General features: G+C 43.1%; 1 protein-coding gene across 1 annotated transcript in view; it reads left to right on the forward strand.

Annotated features, from left to right (window-relative positions):
• The window catches only part of NDST2 (N-deacetylase and N-sulfotransferase 2), a 150,925-nt gene that overhangs the window by 98,592 nt on the left and 31,093 nt on the right, over positions 1-21,240 (forward strand). Inside the window, exons 3-4 of the mRNA XM_044296417.1 lie at positions 4,323-4,410; positions 6,659-6,813. Coding sequence (XP_044152352.1) covers positions 4,323-4,410; positions 6,659-6,813 — 243 coding nt within the window. The remainder of the gene's footprint in view (positions 1-4,322; positions 4,411-6,658; positions 6,814-21,240) is intronic.

The raw sequence follows: 21,240 nt of genomic DNA on the forward strand, positions 1-21,240 counted from the left end.
TTGTCACAAGTGGCTTTATAAGCTCTAATTGCTCCAGATTTTCATTCTTGGAGAACGGCATTATCATTTTATTAACCTTGTTCTGTCAGAAAAGCATTTAAAGCGCTGCCGTTTTATAGTCTCATTTGCACTTTGGAGATTCAATTTAACGTGGTAAAGTTTGTTGCTAACACCTCCATCTGTTGTCTGGCTTTCAATATAATCAAATAGTGTTTTTTGTATCTGCTTTTTCTTTTCTTCATTGCAAAAAAAACAAAACTCTCCAACCTTGGAAATTGCTCTGGAAGCACAAATTCAGTGGTCGCGGCATCACCCGAAAGTCATGATAAAGCACAACACACCTCAATACTTGAATATTCTTCTAAGGCTGGGTTCACACCTGAGCGTTTCTCAAACGCGCGTTTTACGCGCGTTTTTGTCGCGCGTTTTTATGTGCGGTTTTTGTAATAGTAAACGCGCGTTTGACGTGCGTTTGTGTGATTGACTGCAGTGTCCTATGGCCACAAACGCGCATCAAAACGCCCAAAAGAAGCTCAAGTACTTGATTATGCGTCAGGCGTTTTACAGCGCGATCGTACGCACTGTAAAACGCCCAGGTGAGAACCATTCCCATAGGGAAGCATTGGTTTTCATGTGTTGAGCGTTTTACAGCGCGTTTGAACGCGCTGTAAAACGCTCAGGTGTGAACCCAGCCTTAAGGGCACTTTCACACTAGCGTTTTTCTTTTCCGGTATAGAGTTCTGTCCTAGGGGCTCTATAACGGAAAAGAACTGATCAGGCATATCCCCATGTATTCTGAATGTAGAGCGATCCGTTCAGGATGTCTTCAGTTCAGTCTTTTTGACTGTTCAGGACGGAGATAATACCGCGGCATGCTACGGTTAGATCTCCGGCCAAAAATCCGGAACACTTGCCGGCATTTTTTTTTGCATAGGAATGTATTAGTGCCGGATCCGGCATTCAAAATACTGCAATGCTGGATCCGTCTTTCCGGTCTGCGCATGCACCAGACCAAAAAAAAAAATATCAATGCCGGATCAGTTTTTCCAGATGACATCGGAAAGACGGATCCGGCATTTCAATGCATTTGTAAGACGGATCAGGATCCTGATCAGTCTTACAAATGCCATCAGTTGGCATACGTTTTGACTGATCCGGCAGGCAGTTCTCTCTGCCGCAAGTGTGAAAGTAGCCTTATACCAGCAATATAAATATACAAAAACTTTCAAAGAATGTGTACAATCATCTATGGTGAACAGCCCATATCTGCAAGTAGGACAAAACTCCCGAAGACAGTGCTGAGCACCGACTGCGCTACTGCAACATTTTGGCGTTGAGGCCAGATGAATGGGAACACTCCCGTAATGTTGGCGGTCAGCTTGGTCTCTGTGCGTTTTGTCCTACTTGAAGATATGGACTTTTTATTGTTGGCGATTGTATACATTCAATGAAAGCTTTTTGATAAAAAAAAAAAAAGAACATTTTGAGTATCTTGAGGCGTGCCGTGTTTTTTACGATTCCCCATTTCCTTTCCCACTGTCTAGAACAGGAGTCAGCAACCTCCGGCACTCCAGCTGTGGCAAAACTACGATTCCCAGCATGCTCCATTCATTTCTGTGAGAGTTCTGAGAAGAGTAGAGGAAGTATGCATGCTGGGAGTTGTAGTTTTACAACATCTGGAGTGCCGGAGGTTGCCTACCCCTGGTCTAGAAGATATCTAGGAATTTAGAAGTAGGAATAATTGCATGAAAAGTGTTTGGGAAACTTTGCTATGAGATTCCTATTCCAGTGCTGAGGGGAGGAAGCTACTGGACATGTTAGTCCACTGCTGACTGAGAGATGGTGGACCAGAAGACTAATCCGTAGGGGGCGCTACCACAGGGGAAAATGTACATTTATAAAGCATAACAATTATTTTGGGGTGTATGTTGCTATAATGCTCGATTCATCGCATACTAATACTTCTCGTGGAATAACCACTTTAACCAGAAGGCCTCATGCACACTTGGATACTTGAAAACTTGTGAATTTTAGGTAATTTAACATTTTATATTTGTGCTCCAGTTACTTTGTTGAAGGAAAAATGAGACTTAAAAAGTTGTGAGCAAAGTCGTTAGCATTGGGCTGTCATAGACTGCACTCAGATGATCAATTAGTTTTTAGGAAGAAAGGAAGGGAAGGTTCCCACATGGCGGGAATGCTGTGGACATGTCTGTCGGTTTGCGTACAGCAGCAGTAAAAAGTCATCCATACAACCCGACCAGTGTCCACACGTAACTTGAGTTATTTTAAATTAATAGCATGTGAAATCATCAGCGACGGATATCCTCGGTGAAACCTTTGGCAAATGCGGAGTAATCCGCAGCTAAAGCCACGCGATTTGGTGTTTATTTTGCCTCTGCAGACTTCAGCCAGATCTGAGGACTCGCATGTACCCTAAGGCTGGGTTCAGACCTGAGCGTTTTACAGCGCGTTCCTACGCGCTGTAAAACGCTCAACAGGCAAGAACCAATGATTCCCTATGGGAATGGTTCTCACCTGAGCGTTTTACAACGCGTACGATCGCGCTGTAAAACGCCCGACGCCCCAAGAAGTACATGAGCTTCTTTGGGGCGTCTTGTCGTGCGTTCCCGTACATAGACTTTAGCGGGAATGCGCGACAATGGGCGTTCTCTTGTCTCTGTATGCGCGATTGCAAACGCCCGTACAATCGCGCATACAGAGCGCTCCATCGCGAACGCTCAGGTCTGAACCCAGCGTGGGTATTGTCCGTGCTGGTAAACATGCCTACAGTGAAACTACCTGGGCCAGATTTTCAGTTCCACCATAAAGTACGTCGTCGTCGTCCCCCACCCACAAAGACCAAATTTAAATGTAATTTTAGGTGGTTGTCTGAAATATATATTACTGTAAGGCTACTTTCACACTAGTGTTTCTATTTTCCGTTATTGACATCCGTCATAGGGTCTCAATACCGGAAAAAAATGCTTCTGTTTTTTCCCCATTCATTGTCAATGGGGACAAAACTTAGTGCTCCAAAATGCATTCCGTTCAGTTGCGTTCCCATACTGGAGGGCAAACCGCAGCATACTGCGGTTTTCTTTCAGTCATGGGATGCGGAGCAAGACGGATCCATCATGACCCTCAATGCAAGTCAATGGGGATGGATCCGTGGACACAATATAAAATGCATCCATCCCCCATTGGCTTTCAATGGCGTTCATGATGGATCAGTCTTGGCTATGTTAAAGATAATACAACCGGATCCGTTCATAACGGATGCAGATGGTTGTATTATCAGTAACTGAAGCGTTTTTGCTGAACCCTGCCGGATCCAGTAAAGATGTTGGTGTGAAAGTAGCCTAATTTACCTGACCAAGGTAGTATCTGCACATTTGATGTCTCTCTGGGTTTTACGCTAGGTCTGTGACTTCTAACCCCCGGCGCTCAAGCTGTGCTAAAACTATGACTCCCAAGATGCCACCTTGCTTGGCTGCTCTCAGAACTCCATAGAAATGAATGGAGCCTGCTGGGAGTTGTAGTTTCACCACAGCTGAAGGTTAGCCATCACTGCCCTAGGTACACCAATCTGATTCCAAATGTCTAATGGTCCCTTTACAACGGATAATTATCGGGAATGAACATTAGTATGTACCCCATTCCCAATAATTAACCTGTATAGTGGTGCCGCCAATCACCACCTGAACGAGCAAAATCGGATGAAATGATCATTGATTTGGACACCTAAATCATTCTCTGGGCAGCAGATTGTGCTGTGTGAACAGAGTTCTGCTACCGTAAGACATTTCATCTACATGGGGACGAGCAATTACAGTAGCCATCCCTCAGCCCATATAGCGGAGGTGATAGCTACAGGTAAGTGCAGCTCTCGCCTCCTCAGCATTTTTCAGGAAGGAACAGTTCTTTCCCAATCATTGCCGCTGCATGTAAATGCAAATGAGATTTGAAAAATATCAAGTGTATTGAGAATGAGGCAATCTTTACATGTATGATGACCAGGAGAATTTTTTTTTCTGCTTTGAATTTACATCTGGAGGTTCCTACCATGTATCTACCTGTGGAACAGATAAGGGAACGATGTATAATCTATATAATCGGTGTATGGCAGAAGAGCTCCTGTTAGTACATACTGGCCCTCTTCATCAGTTGTACAGTTCGCATGTCAAGGCTTTGAATAGTCTTCAAGTTCTAATACCAGTTTTGTTGGTCTTGATATAAGTGTCACAATGTGATAAATCGACCGTCTCGCCCATGTCCCAGCGGTTCTTCATAATGCTGACTTGTATTTCTCTTCATTTCAGGCTTTGCTGAACACTCAGAGCAAGCTAAGGACTCTAGTGCCGAATTTCACCTTCAATCTGGGCTTCTCTGGGAAGTTCTACCACACAGGTACAGTAGTTTGTCATTGCAGCTTTCATCAGAGCAGCCCCTGTGTTAGGGCTCTTTCACACGAGAGGATCCCGTGCGGGTAATCCGCTGCGTAAAAGAGAGCCAAGCCCCGTTCTGGACAGCCGAGACACGGAGCAGTAATATGATTGATAATGCTCTTTGTCTCTCTGTCTCACAGTTACAACTTTATCTCACTGTGATTTTGTAGTATAAAGATCACAGAGAGGCACGGAGCATTATCAGTCATGTTAGTGCTCCGTGTCTCTGCTGTCCGGAACGGGGCTTGGCTCTCTTTCACGCAGCGGATTACCTGCACGGGATCCGCTCGTGTGAAAGAGCCCTTACTGTGCTTTACATCTGCATGAAGTGATGAAGCATGCTGGCTGGGCGAAGGGAAATCTGTGGGAACATTTAATAAACTGCTGCACTTTTATAAGTGAGTGCAGAATGGAAGTAATCCGAGCCTACATTCTACAGGTCCTCATAATAATCTATATAGACTGATATAAGCAATATAGTCACGGCTGAGATAAATCCTCAACACATTTTCCAGTACTGCACGTAGAAAACTTTAAAGACAAATTATTCTATGTAGTCATTAAAGAAGCACTCCGGGATTTTTATCTTTGCCTATATAGTGCAGGATAGGCCTAGAGGCTCTTGTGTCTGCCAAATACGGTTTTCCTAGTGAATCCTACATTACCCGCCTGGCTTTGCTGAGTGCGGAGTAAAGGCAGCAATGGCAGATCGGTGACATGGAGCTACTGTCCCCTCACCCTGCAGGGTCTCCATGTTGTCCTATGTGATGCAACTTGAGCCCTTCTCACCTCTCTGCCCTGTCACCTCTCTTTTCCTGTCAGCTCTTAGGGTACTTTCACACTAGCACTGTTGGAATCTGGCAGGCAAAAAATATAATGGGAAGATTTTGGATCCGCTCCAGGTTTACAGATACTGATAAAAAGTTTTCTTGTGTGAAAGTGTCATTACACGGTATTGATTGGACAAGCTTAGAGTGTGGAGGGATGCACCCCAATGAGCAGACTAATGGCAACACCTATTTGTCAACTTATTCATATGCTTCCAAAAAAACAGCACAATTATTTTAGTAGGTTTGCAATATTTCTTAGAGACGAGGCATGTCAAGCAGCTGACAGGTTCTCTTTAAATATATATGGATACATTTTTTTTGTTAAATTGGTGAAGTAACTAGATCTGGGCTGGACAAATCTTCAGCGCCAATTAATTTGGTATTTCTTGGGTAATATTTTTAATTGCTGTTAAATGTTGATGGTTGTTATAACAAACTGCATAAATCTATAGTACAAGTGAATATAAGAAACTTTGTAATATATCATTTTGGAGAAAAATGCTTCGTTCTCTGACAAGTCCGTCTTGAGAGACAACAGGGCTGGCTGCTCATTGAAGGGCCAGATTACATGCTGCCTGTAGAAGAGTTTGCAGAGGGGAGGGGGGTGAGCTACAGTGATAGAAGAGACAGAGACGCACTGCGCATGGAATTCTATGCGGAGAGGAGGAAGAATGCTGCCAGAGCCATTTTTCCTCTGATAAGATATATTACACAGTTTCTTTTATTTACTTATACTATTGATTTATGTAAAGTTTGTTGAAATGACAATGACCATTTACTTTTTATTTATTTATTGATGTTTTATAACTGTTTTCCACTGATGATTTGGATAGCGTCTGCTGTCCTCCATAAGGCCTCTTTCACATGAACGATATGGATTGGCTCCGGATGCTTTCAGGGTGCGTTCAGTAAAACGCGTACCATTTTGCAAGCAAATTCAGTTAGTTTTGTCTGCAATTGCGTTCAGTGTTTCAGTTTTTTCCGTGTGGGTGCAATGCATTTTTCACGGGCGTGATCAAAAACTGAAGGTGAAAAATGCATTGCATCTGCACTTGCTTCCAAAGCATTTTTGACTGATCCCCCATTCACTCCTATGGAGCCAGGGCTGCGTGAAAAACGCAGAATATAGAACATTCTGCTATTCTCGCGCAATGCTGAACAGATGCGTGAAAAAAACCAACTCGTACACAGACCCATTGAAATGAATGGGTCAGGATTCAGTGCGGGTGCTATGCGTTCACGTCAAGCATTGCTCCCGCGCGGAAAACTCGCTCGTGTGAAAGGGGCCTAGGGCTGCTTATGTTAGAATGTAGCAGTTGTATGCCTCCTAGGATTCAGGTAGTACCAGTGACATTTCATGATGCCGTCCTGTCTCTCCAGGCACAGATGAGGAAGACCAGGGGGATGACATGCTTCTCATGCACAGGAAAGAATTCTGGTGGTTCCCTCATATGTGGAGCCACATGCAGCCTCACTTGTTCCATAACGTCACTGTCCTCGCAGAGCAGATGAGGCTCAACAAGCAGTTTGCCCTGGTAATGACCTGATTGCGCTTCCTGTTTTAATCCTGATGAAAGCTTTTATTACCTGCAGGATTCAGAGATCTACATTAGGTGGAAACAAAGGCAGACTCTGCCTGCAAAGGACTGCAGGCAGGATGGATTGTGCACAAGTAGGATCTAAAGAGGAGAGATCTACATTCAAGTAAACTACATGAAAGCATTGGTATTTTTTATATATTTTTTTTTTTTTTTATAACTATAACTAGAACGAGTCTGAGAGGAACTTGGCAGTCACAAATATGTGAGGACCTGGGACAGCTTTTATCTCGCCTGCTCTGGCGTTCTAAGTAGTTGAAGGCAACTCTTAAGATCTTGGTCTTCCTTGAAAATCTCCAGATTCTCTCTGATGTGACAACATTTAAAGCTGGAAAACACTTCTGTACAAAAATTTTAAAGCATGAGACGAATTGATCTCTACTTGTGAGCTAAAACCGTCTCTCTATTATAGGATCAAGCAATCCGATCATGTATTGTCATTTCCAATCACTGCGCAATATGTGGGACCATCCGTTACAGAACACAGTTGGATAGTTCCCCTTTTACAGGGAGGAACAGAAGTATTTGAACACCCTGTGATTTTTCAAGTTCTCCCACTTAGAAATCATGGAGGGGTCTGAAATTCACATTGTAGGTGCATTCAAACTCTGAGAGAATAAAAAATAAAAATTTCAGGAAATCACATTGTATGGTTTTTAAAGAATGTATTTGTCTTGCATTGCTGAACATAAGTATTTGAGCACCTGAGAAAATCAGTGTTAATATTTGGTACAGAAGTCTTAGTTCTTGACCAGGTTTACACACACTGCAACAGGGATTTTGTCCCACTCCTCCACTAGATCTGTCAGGTTTTGGGGCTGTCGCTGAGCAACACAGAGTTTCATCTCCCTCCAAAGATGTTCTATTGGATTTAGGTCTTGAGACTGGCTAGGCCACTCCAGAACCTTGATATGCTTCTTACGGAGCCACTCCTTGGTTATCCTGGCTGTGTGCTTCGGGTCATTGTCATGTTGGAAGACCCAGCCACGACCCATCTTCAATGCTCTGACTGAGCGAAGGAGGTTGTTGCTCAAAATCTCACAATAAATGGCCCTAATCATCCTCTCCTTAATACAATGCAGTCGTCCTGTCCCCTTCGCAGAAAAGCACCCCCAAAGCATGATGTTACCACCCCCATGCTTCACAGTAGGGATGGTGTTCTTGGGATGCAACTCATCCTTTTTTCTCCAAACATGACAAGTGAATTTTAGACCAACAAGTTCTCATCTGACCACTTGACTTTCTCCCATGCCTCTTCTGGATCATCCAGATGGTCATTGGCAAACTTCAGACGGGCCTGGACATGTGATGACTTGAGCAGGGGAACCTTCCGTGTAATGCATGATTTAAAAACCCTGACTGCGTAGTGTTCTACCGACGGTGACCTTTGAAACTGTGGTCCCAGCTCTCCATGTCATTGACCAGCTCCTCCCTTGTAGTTCCTGGCGGATTCCTCACCTTTCTTATCAGTGATACCCCATGAGGCGAGATCTTGCATGGCGCCCTAGTCTGAGGGAGACTGACAGTTGTCTTTAGCCTCTTCCATTTTCTAACAATTGCTCCAACAGTTGATCTATTTTCACCAAGCTACTTGGCAATTGCCCCATAGCCCTTTCCAGCCTTGTGGAGGTCCACAATTTTGTGTCTGGTGTCTTTTGACAGCTCTTTGGTCTTGCCCATGGTAGTAGTTGGCATCTGACTGACTGTGGGGTGGATAGGGGTCTTTAAAGAGCTCAGACAGGTGCTACTAAGTTAGATTAATGTGTGGAGTAGAGGTGGACTTTTTAAAGGCACGGTAACAGGTATTTGAGAGCCAGAATTCTTGCTGTTTCTAAGGTGTTCAAATACTTTTGTTCAGCAGTGCAAGACAAATACTTTAAAAATCATACAATGTGATTTCCTTATTTTTTTTTTTTTATTCTGTCTGCACCTACAATGTGAATTTCAGACCCCTCCATGATTTCTAAGTGGGAGAACTTGCAAAATCGCAGGGTGTTCAAATACTTCTGTTCCTCGCTGTATTTCTTCTCGCTCCTGCTGTGATTCTCTTTTCTGCAGATTAACCATGTAATGTGCAAAGCCAGGTTTGAATTGACAAAATTGCATGTTTTCTAGTTCTTGCTGAGGTACTTGTAGTCATAGTCATCGTGGTGAAGCAGGATGTGCCTTTTACATTTCTGCTGCTATTAGAGTCTTCATTAAAATACACAAAGCATTCTCAGTTACCCCCTACATGGTAGCCCCCTTAATGCGCAGTCTTGAGGGTGCTTTCCACTTACTGAAGCAATCTGACTGAAACGAGGCTTGTGGAGATCATCCATCAAGCACTTTAATAGAATGAAAAGTGTATTCATTAGTCTAGTTATGCTAATTTTTGGGTTGCTATGGGAAACAGTCTTTGCCATCTGGCACGTTTCCCAAGGTTCTTAGAAATTCATTCCAAATGCATTTGAAGCCAAGGCGACATCAGCAAATTTAAGAAATTGTCTTCAGATATGCCATGCAGTGATATCATTGCTGGATATAATGTGCCTTGGTGGCGGTGATCAGAAGAGGACTCGAGGTTGCTTCATTTGGGAACAGTTTGGGTTCCTGGTCACTGACCCAGCGTTCAATTGATTAGTTTAGGTGGAATTCCACCTTTAATAGTTGATGGCCAGAACACAAAGTTGTGGTTTTATCTAGCTCTTGCAAGCAGGAAAGCTTAGAGTGACGCAAGTATCAAAGAAGAAATAGTCTCAGGAACAGAGAGAAAATGAGGAGAGTACAGCCATGGTTAGTGGACCAGCTCTGGCCAAGTGAGCAGGAGCAGTGCCCACACCGTACAGCTGCAGCAGGCATTATTGATACATGGAAGCTTTTTGCTTTCAGATATGTAGAAGTAGGCGGGTAAACGCAACAATCCAGGCTGTGCCATCTCCTGGCGAGAGGCGTCACCTGCTGGCATGTAACTACTGGTGTAGTGCAGTCAGTGCCATATGGCCCCACTGAGGAAACCTAAGTCTTAAAGGGAACCTGTCACCTCTAAAAACCATCTGAGAGTAGCTAGCAGTGTGTTTCTGACTATTGTTTTGTTACTTAAGGCAGATGTGGCAAAAGCTCTGAAAACGTTCCTTTTAGGCTCCATTCACACGTCTGCAAATGGGTCCACATCCGTTCTGCAACATTCAATCTCTATGGGTACTGCTGGCAGCTTCAGATCGTTTTTGCCGGTGACAGGTTCCCTTTTAAAGATTTCTCTTCAGCATATGGCATTTATTATGTAGGCAAAGTTAATACAAGGCTCTTGCTAATGTATTGTGATTGTCCATATTGCTTCCTTGGCTTGATTAGTTTTTACATTTTATTATATACTGCTGGTTTCCAATGGCTTTGGCCACCGCTATAGCACAGATATGAGGTGGCCTGGATGGGAGGTGCTGCAAATGTGTTCCTTGGCACACTCTGCCTGTCCTGGCCACCAGAAAGTCTGGCGCTTTTTCCTATAGTGTGGAAGCACGGCCACCACTCCTAGATTGCAGCATGTGGGACCCCCATAATCAGATAATGGTGACCTCTCCAGAGGTTAGTTCATCAGTATAAAAGTCTTGGAATACCCCTTTGTTAAGACATTGGTTGGCATAACTACTTAAGTGTCCAGAATTCCATGAGATACTCCTAAATTTCTCCTGTTCTGGAACGTATCATGTCTGTGATCTTTTAGCTGGCTATACACATTACATAAATGTCAGCTGAACATGCCAGTATTAGCGAGAGCTTCTAATCATCGTACGTAGAGATGGCACATTTTGGGGTAGAGAAGGATTGAGCAGTGAGATTTCAGTTATCTATTTGACCTCGAGGAGATGTCCTGCTGCCAGTTCAGGACACGTGCATGCTCAGCCAAGTTGAAGGAGTCGGGAGAGGTAACTGTCAGGTGAACGAACATTTGGCCATCGGCTATCAGGTCAGGCCTTTCCGTCTGACCTCCAGTGCTGATCTCTGGCCGCAGGAGGGATAAATAAATTGAACTGGTCACTGCACTGTGGCAAACGTAATGGTAGAGTAGGTGTTAATTCTCTGCCGGCTTCACAGTTCCACCCCACTACAAGTGCCTTCTGGAACACAGTGACTAGGACTACTATTTAGAGCACAAATCTGAGATATGGATACGCTAAAGAACCATTCGGAATAGGACCAATTCCAGAAGTGTAAGAGTAAGACATTTATTACGCACTATGGGACTTCATAAGAAATGACTACTTTTTTATGAGACGCATTAATGCCTTCATTTATGAAGCCTGCAAAGAATCATTTAGTATAACTACAGTGCCAGGGTAACTGTGTAGAAAAATTGCTGCCACCAAACCATAGATATTGAGGTGACTTTTGTAAGAATTATGGTGTAATAAAAGCAATAACAAAGGGTAGGATAATAAAATGATTACACAAGTACAAAATCCCTCAACGCATTGTGTCCGTATTATAAGTGGCCTTACCATCACTCTAAATACCATATACTGTATTTTTCGCCCTATAAGACCCCCAAAAGTGGGGGGGGGAAATGGCAGTGCATCTTATGGGGCAAATGCTGCCTTTTTTTACTTTGCACTGATACATCGCCGGCCGCGATGCTGCACAGCGCGGCCTGCGATGTATCAGCGGGGAGGGAGGAGGGGCTGGAGGCCGGCAACTTGTGTTGGAATCGCAGCGGGGCCCTTTGCAGTCACTGTTCTCCATTACACCGGGCCCCGCTCATAGCGGTATTTATTAAGTGAAATCATGGGTAAAGCTTTAAGGTATAGCAATCCTCTGCAGCAGTAGTGCACGTAGTACTCACTACAAAACTCCCGTAGCAGGCATGCTGGCCCGGTCACTCACTTCCTCACGCGTATGCTCCTCCCTCTTTATGTATAAAACAGGCTGAGCAGGCGTGTGACGGAGTGAGTGACGTTACGCTGCCGGCCGCCATGACTGCTACGGGAGTTTCATAGTGAGTACTACGCACGCTACTGCTGCAGAGGATTGCTATACCTTAACAAAGCTTTACCCATGACTTCACTTAATGAATACTGCACCTGGCCCCGCCGCGATTCCAACACAAGTTGCCGGCCTCCACGGCCTGTATTTGGGGGTCACTATTTACACAAGGACAGTGTTATGGGGGGCATCTGTGGATGACACACATATAACATAAGATGCTATAACAGTGTCATCCACAGATCCCCCATAATAGTGTCATCCACAGACAATTAGTTCAAAAGCACACCTTTTGGTTCAAAATTTTTTTTTTTTTTTCTTATTTTCCTCCTCAAAAACGTAGGTGCTTCTTATAGGGCGAAAAATATCCGTAAACCTGCGTTTCTCGCTACAGATATAGAGATATATATATATATATATCTATCTATCGCTCTATCGCGATCTCTCACAGTAACCAGAGCTTGGAAGACCATTCATGGACTAAGGTTGCTATTGGATTCTTCTTCTCAGGGTGTCTTTTTGATTAACAGTACATTTCAATAGATGTGTTCAGGATGAGTCCCCCTTCATATAAGGTTCTATGTATTATGACAATCTATGAAAGCTTTATTTGCTGATCATGCGGCCAGATCACTCTCTTGAAATGATCTCATGTCATCGTTGTCTACATCAGAGAGAGAGAAAATATAATGAAGCATATTTATAAAGCTTGCAGGGCAGAATCCTGGCTCCAAAAAGTCATAAGAGGGGGCTTTTGTGAGTTTTTGGGCTGGTTTGTGCAAAAATGTAACTTTTTATGGTTTTGTATCGCTCACTTCAGTTTTGAAAAGTGCGTCTATTTAGCTATGTTCATGAGGTGTAAACCTGATTTAGGAAGTTGAGGTGATTATGTAATCGGGAAATGACCTATTGTTTAACCCCTTAGTGACCACTAATAAGCCTTTTTACTGACGTAAACAAAGGCGGTTTAACCCTTTTACGCCCGATTACATACATGTACATCATCGGGCTGTTCTTTATAGCTGCCGGGTTTCTGCTATTTTAAATAGCAGTGACCCGCGGCACATGTATGCAATCAGCCATAAGGCTGATAGCATACATTTTCCACTTCAGATGCCGTAGTCAAATCTGACCATGGCATTTTCATGATCTGGAAGCGGAAGTTGCGCACTTCCGCTCCGGTAACAACGTTCCCTGACTGAGATCGAGGAACCTGTTATAGCTATGAAATAGCCTGAAGCCTCAAGCAGGCTTCGGAGCTTATTTCAGGACTATACCAATACAGGCCACTAGGTGGCAGCATTGTATTGGTATAGTGTAAATGAAGTGTTCAATGATGTCTATATAGACATCAATGAACACAATGGGCAATCTAATGACTGCCAGTTATTGTCACCCAAGGTGACCTAAAAATTTTTTTTTTTTACAAATATAAAAAATAAAATAAAAAAACAAAGTTCAAATCACCCCCATTTCCTTAATAAAATTACTTAATCAGTAAAAAAATAAAATTAACATCGTGGGCATCGCCGCGTGCGAAAATGCCCATACTATTAAAATATAACAATATTAAGGGCTTACGGCAAATGGCGTAACGGGAAAAAAATGAAAAACTGACAATTTGCCATTTTTTTTCCCACTTCAACTACCCAATAATTTTTTTTTATAAAAGGTGATCAAAAAGTCGCACACTCTTCAGATCGTCCCGTACACATAACTACAAATGGTTATAGGGGTCAGAATGTGGTTATAAAATGTATATTTTTTTTTTTTCTGAAAGGTTTGAATGATTTTTTTATTTTTATTTATTTTACAAGTGTGGTATCATTGGAACAGTACTGACCTGGAGAATTAAGATAACAGGTCAATTTTACCGCGTGGTGTACAGTGTAATATATATATATTAAAAAAAAAAACTTTATCAGAATCGTTTTTTTCCCAATTCTACCCCATTTGGAATTTTTTTGCCGCTTCCCACTACATGGTATGCAACCGTAAATGGCGCCGTTAGAAAGTACAACTTGTCCCTCACAAAATAAGCTCTCATAAGGCTATGTGAACGGAAAAATTAAAAAGTTAGGACTATGGGAAGGCGGGGAGTTAAAATGAAAACTCAATGTGAAAATGGCCCTGGCCTGAAAGGGTTAAGCTAAACAGCTGGCTTTAATCCATGGCTACATGTACCCAAAATGGTGCATTAGAAACTATAACCTGTCCTGCAAAAAAATAAGCCTTCATACACGTACAGTGGGGCAAAAAAGTATTTAGTCGGCCACCAATTGTGCAAGTTCTCCGATGAGTCCTATAATTTTCATCATGGGTATACCTCAACTATGAGAGACCTAATGAGAGAAAAAAAATCCAGAAAATCACATTGTCTGACTTTATTTTTATTTTTTTAATAATTTATTTGCAAATTATGGAGGAAAATAAGTATTTGGTCAATAACAAAAGTTCATCCCAATACTTTGTTATATACCCTTTGCTGGCAATGACAGAGGTCACATGTTTTCTGTAAGTCTTCACAAGGTTTTCACACACTGTTGCTGGTATTTTGGCCCATTCCTCCATGCAGATCTCCGCTAGAGCAGGGATGTTTTGGGGCTGTCGCTGGGCAACATGGACTTTCAACTCCCTCCAAAGGTTTTCTATGGGGTTGAGATCTGGAGACTGGCTAGGCCACTCCAGGACCTTGAAATGCTTCTTACGAAGCCACTCCTTCGTTGCCTGGGTGGTGTGTTTGGTGCTGAAAGACCCAGTCACGTTTCATCTTCAATGCCCTTGCTGATGGAAGGAGGTTTTCACTCAAAATCTCACGATACATGGCCCCATTTAATATTTCCTTTAGTCCTCATGCACACGACCGTTGCTGTGTTCTGTTCCGCAAAATGGGGTTCTGCTGTTCCATGATCCGTTTCAGTTTTTGTTTCAGTGCGTCTTCCTTTATTTTTGGAGGACCACCAGACATAAAGGAATGTAAAAAAAAGTCTAAGGTTTGCCATGCAAATTATAGGAAACAAAACGGACGCGGATGACAATCTTGTGTCCCTCCCACGTTTTTAGCTGTCTCATTGAGTTGAATGGGTCCGCGAACCGTTTTTCTGCGGAAATAATAGGACAGGTTATATTTTTTTTGACTGACTGGAACCACGGATGACAAACAGTGCACTATCCGCATTTTCAACGGCTCCATATAAATGAATGGGTCCGCACCTGAAACGCTTAAATCGGCAGAACGGATGCGGAAGCTAACAACGGTTGTGTGCATGAGGCCTTACACGGATCAGTCGTCCTGGTCCCTTTGCAGAAAAACATCCCCAAAGCATGATATTTCCACCCCCATGCTTCACAGTAGGTATGGTGTTCTTTGGATGCAACTTAGCATTCTTTCTCCTCCAAACACGACGAGTTGAGTTTTTACCAAAAAATTCTACTTTGTTTTCATCTGACCATATGACATTCTCCCAATCCTCTTCTGGATCATCCAAATACTCTCTAGCAAACTTTAGACGGGCCCAGACATGTACTGGCTTAAGCAGGGGGACACGTCTGGCACTGCAGGATTTAAGTCCCTGGCGGCGTAGTGTGTTACTGATGGTAGCCTTTGTTACTTTGGTCCCAGCTCTCTGCAGGTCATTTACTAGGTCCCCCCCGTGTGGTTCTGGGATTTTTGCTCACCGTTCTTGTGATCATTTTGACCCCACAGGGTGAGATCTTGCGTGGACGCCTAGATCGAGGGAGATTATGATTGACCTTGTATATCTTCCATTTTCTAATAATTGCTCCCACAATTGATTTCTTCACACCAAGCTGCTTGCCTATTGCAGATTCAGTCTTCCCAGCCTTGTGCAGGTCTAGAATTTTGTTTCTGGTGTCCTTCGACAGCTCTTTGGTCTTGGCCATAGTGGAGTTTGGAGTGTGACTGTTTGAGGTTGTGGGCAGGTGTCTTTTTATACTGATAACACGTTCAAACAGGTAACGATGGGAGGACAAAGGAGCCTCTTAACCACTTCAACCCCGCTAGCTAAAACCCCCTTCATGACCAGGCCACTTTTTACACTTCTGCACTACACTACTTTCACCGTTTATCGCTCGGTCATACAACTTACCACCCAAATTAATTTCACCTCCTTTTCTTCTCACTAATAGAGCTTTCATTTGGTGGTATTTTATTGCTGCTGACATTTTTACTTTTTGTGTTATTAATCAAAATTTAACGATTTTGTTTTGCACAAAAATGACATTTTTCACTTTCAGCTGTAAAAAAAAAACGACATCCATATATAAATTTTTCGCCAAATTTATTGTTCTACATGTCTTTGATAAAAAAAAAAATGTTTGGGCAAAAAAAATATGGTTTGGGTAAAAGTTATAGCGTTTACAAACTAAGGTACAAAAATGTGAATTTCCGCTTTTTGAAGCAGCTCTGACTTTCTGAGCACCTGTCATGTTTCCTGAGGTTCTACAATGCCCAAACTGTAGAAAAATCCCACAAATGACCCCATTTCGGAAAGTAGACACCCTAAGGTATTCGCTGATGGGCATAGTGAGTTCATAGAACTTTTTATTTTTTGTCACAAGTTAGCGGAAAATGATGATTTTAATTTTTTTTTTTCTTACAAAGTCTCATATTCCACTAACTTGCGACAAAAAATAAAAGATTCTAGGAACTCGCCATGCCCCTCACGGAATACCTTGGGGTGTCTTCTTTCCAAAATGGGGTCACTTGTGGGGTAGTTATACTGCCCTGGCAATTTAGGGGCCCAAATGTGAGAGAAGTACCTTGCAATCAAAATGTGTAAAAAAAAATGGCCTGCGAAATATCTTGGCAAAAGACAACTTTTCCCATTTTTTGATACAAAGTTGGCATTTGACAAAGATATTTTTCTCACCCAGCATGGGTATATGTAAAATGACACCCCAAAACACATTCCCCAACTTCTCCTGAGTACGGCGATACCAGATGTGTGACACTTTTTTGCAGCCTAGATGCGCAAAGGTGCCCAAATTCCTTTTAGGAGGGCATTTCTAGACATTTGGAACCCAGACTTCTTCTCACACTTTCGGGCCCCTAAAAAGCCAGGGCAGTATAAATACCCCACATGTGACCCCACTTTGGAAAGAAGACACCCCAAGGTATTCAATGAGGGGCCTGGCGAGTTCATAGAATTTTTTTTTTTTTGCATAAGTTAGCGGAAATTGATTTTTTTTTTTGTTTTTTTTCCTCACAAAGTCTCACTTTCCGCTAACTTAGGGCAAAAATTTCAATCTTTCATGGACTCAATATGCCCCTCAAATGGGGTCACATGTGGGGTATTTATACTGCCCAGGCTTTTTAGGGGCCCTAAAGCGTGAGAAGAAGTCTGGAATATAAATGTCTAAAAATGTTACGCATTTGGATTCTGTGAGGGGTATGGTGAGTTCATGTGAGATTTTATTTTTTGACACAAGTTAGTGGAATATGAGACTTGGTAAGAAAAAACAAACAAAAAAATATATATATTTCCGCTAACTTGGGCCAAAAAAATGTCTGAATGGAGCCTGACAGGGGGGTGATCAATGACAGGGGGGTGATCACCCATATACACTCCCTGATCACCCCCTGTCATTGATCACCCCCCTGGTAAGGCTCCATTCAGACGTCCGTATAATTTTTACGGATCCATGGATCGGATCCATGGATTCATGGATCGGATCCGCAAAACACATGCGGACGTCTGAATGGAGCCTTACAGGGGGGTGATCAATGACAGGGGGGTGATCAATGACAGGGGGTGATCAGGGAGTGTATATGGGTGATCACCCCCCTGTAAGGCTCCATTCAGACGTCCAAATGATTTTTACGGATCCATGGATACATGGATCGCATCCGCAAAACACATGCGGACGTCTGAATGGAGCCTTACAGGGGGGTGATCAATGACAGGGGGGGTGATCAGGGAATCTTTATGGGTGATCACCCGCCTGTCATTGATCACCCTCCTGTAAGGCTCCATTCAGACGTCCGTATGTGTTTTGCGGATCCGATCCGTGGATCCGTAAAAATCATACGGACGTCTGAACGGAGCATGACAGGGGGGTGATCAATGACAGGGGGGTGATCAATGACAGGGGGGTGATCAATGACAGGGGGGTGATCAATGACAGGGGGGTGATCAATGACAGGGGGGTGATCAATGACAGGGGGGTGATCAGGGAGTTTATATGGGGTGATCATGGGTGATCAGGGGTTCATAAGGGGTTAATAAGTGACGGGGGGGGGGGGGGGTGTAGTGTGGTGTTTGGTGCGACTTTACTGAGCTACCTGTGTCCTCTGGTGGTCGATCCTAACAAAAGGGACCACCAGAGGACCAGGTAGCAGGTATATTAGACGCTTTTATCAAAACGGCGTCTAATATACCTGTTAGGGGTTAAAAAAAATCAGATCTCCAGCCTGCCAGCGAACGATCGCCGCTGGCAGGTTGGAGATCCACTCTCTTACCTTCCGTTCCTGTGAGCGCGCGCGCATTCACAGGAAATCGCGGGAGGACGCGTATATGCGTCCACCCAGAAGAGCAGGGCCGCCGGCAGGACGCAATCCTGCGTACGGCGGTCCTGTAGCGGTTAAAGAAGAAGTTACAGGTTTGTGAGAGCCAGAAATCTTTCTTGTTTGTAGGTGACCAAATACTTATTTTACCAAGGAATTTACCAATTAATTCATTAGAAATCCTACAATGTGATTTCCTGTATTCTTTCCCCCATTCTGTCTCTCGTAGTTGAGGTATACCTATGATGAAAATTACAGGCTTCTCTCATCTTTTTAAGTGGGAGAACTTGCACAATTGGTGGCTGACTAAATACTTTTTTGCCCCACTGTACATTGATGAAAAAACTAGTTATAGCTCTTGTAATGTTTTTTTTTTTATTTGCGTGGTCACTAAGGCGTTTTTAAATAACATTTTTATGTTAAACATAGTTTTGAGTTTTTTTATTTTTTAATGTCCCTATATATTTAAAAAAAAATTATATAACTGCAGTTTTCACACTGGCCACTAGGTTTAATAATGGGTCATGATTTTCCCTGTTCTGGTACTGGTAATTTTTCAGTAGCCATTATCACCACAGGCAGAATTACAATAACAAGTAACACCTCTGTGTTGATAAGACAGGATCCACAATTCAGAATACGTCAGAGATCAGCAATCTGCGGTACTGCAGCTGCTGTGAAACTACAACTCCCAGCATGCACTAACACTTAGCTGTTCTTGTAATTCCCATTGAAGTGAAGAGTTCTGGGAGTTGTAGTTTCAGAACAGCTGGAGTGCCGTAGGTTGCTGATCCCTGTAATAGGTGATACCACAGCAGCTCATCTCCTCAAGAACCAAAAGAGAAGATCCTTCTCTCCTGACATCAGCAGTCAGGGGAGAGTTGGGGGGCCCATAAGCATTAGATGACACTAGCTGACATAGGTCTGATGTGTATGGCTGGCTTTAGTGTCACTTTTTCAAGTGCTCTCTGCCTCTTACACAGGGATATATTCACCCTAATAGGACGGCATCTGCGGGACTGACTGACCTGTACAATGTGCACTTGGCAGCTAAAGACATTTGTGTCGGTCCCATGTTCATATTTGTCTGCATTGCTAAGAAAAAAGTTTTAATATATGCAAATGTACCTCTAGGAGCAATGGGGGCGTTGCCATTACACCTAGAGGCTGTGCTCCCTGCAACAGCCACACCCCCTGCACTATGATCGGAGCAGGCAGTGTAAACATCATCACCCCTAGCTCTGTCAAAGTGCAGGGGGTGGCAGTCGCAGAGAGAGCTGAGCCTCTATGTGTAATGGCAACGCCGCCATTGCTCCTAGAGGTTCATTTCCATACATTAAAACCTCAATTTTCTCATGTGGCTACATATGATCATGGGACCAACACAGATACCTTCAGCTTCCAAGTGTACATGTAACAGGTCAGCCAGTTTCCTAGGTACCACTCTGCTGACAGATGCCCTTTAAGAGACCTATTCCCCTACTACATTGTTGTATTGGACCTCCACACTAGTGCGACATGCAGCACTATTTTTCCAATCAAAATAGTAGACCCCCTCGACAAAGCTGATGGGGTCCATCAGGAATCCGGCCTGTGACAGATCTGACTATGATAGAAACCAAGATGCAAGTTTAAGGAGAGCTTTACTGAACGATTACCTACTGAAAATATAGATTGTGCCATTTTTGTTAATGATACGTATTGGGCTACTTTCACACTTGCGTTCGGGTGTCCGCTTGTGAGCTCCGTTTGAAGGCTCTCGCAAGCGGCCCCGACCGCTTCTGTTCAGCCCTAATGCATTCTGAGTGGATGCGGATCCTCTCAGAATGCATCAGTCTGGCAGCGTTCAGCCTCCGCTCCGCTCAGCAGGCGGACACCTGAACACTGCTTGCAGCGTTCGGGTGTCCGCCTGGCCGTGCGGAGGCGTGCGGATCCGTCCAGACTTACAATGTAAGTCAATGGGGACGGATCCGTTTGAATATGACACAATATGGCTCAATTTTCAAACTGATCCGTCCCCCATTGACTTTCAATGTAAAGTCTGGACGGATCCGTCTGAGGCTACTTTCACACTTAGAAATTTTTTAACAATATAATGCAGACGGATCCGTACTGAACGGAGCCACCGTCTGCATTATATGAGCGGATCCGTCTCAGACAGATCCGCTCTGAACGCAAGTGTGAAAGTAGCCTTAAACTGAAGATCTATCCTTCTCAACACCAAGAAGGAAAAGTCATGGAATTATAGAAATCGCAGGATTGATAGATATGTTAATGATATGCAAATGATAACAAAATGTGAACAAAGTACTCAAAACTTCTCAATTTATTCAGTATAGATTATGAGCGCCAAGTGCAGGAATCCGCACGCCTTGGCATGCCATCAATAAGGTTATTAATGGTTGTCTGAGCAATGAATCACAGAAATGACTGGCTCTCAGTGTACTAATAATGAATAACCAACCTCCAAATAACGTAATACTATTTATAAAAGACAAGTAAAAAAAATACTTAAAAGTATATAGCTAAAAATAGCCAGATATGTAAATAATCACATTAATTCATTATGATAAAACAAAAATGACATTACAATAAATCTTATTAAAAATTATAATATTGCAGTCACTGTCCCTAAGGGTGCATTCACATCACTGTTTAGCTTTCCGTTCTTCTGATCTGTCAGAAGGAGAGAGAGAGGGGAAAAAAACAGGATCCTGTAAAAAAAAAAAAAAAAAAAATCCTGTTGTATCAGTTATGCATAGGATCCAGTTTTTTTTTTTGACTGAAACAAAAGTACTGCATGCGGGACTTCTCCCCCCCCCTGTCTAAGTGTACCTTCACACTAGCGATATTCTTTTCCGGTATTAAAATCCAGTAAA

The sequence above is a fragment of the Bufo gargarizans genome, chromosome 6 (genome assembly GCF_014858855.1).
Source record: "Bufo gargarizans isolate SCDJY-AF-19 chromosome 6, ASM1485885v1, whole genome shotgun sequence".
Classification (NCBI taxonomy): Eukaryota; Metazoa; Chordata; class Amphibia; order Anura; family Bufonidae; genus Bufo; species Bufo gargarizans.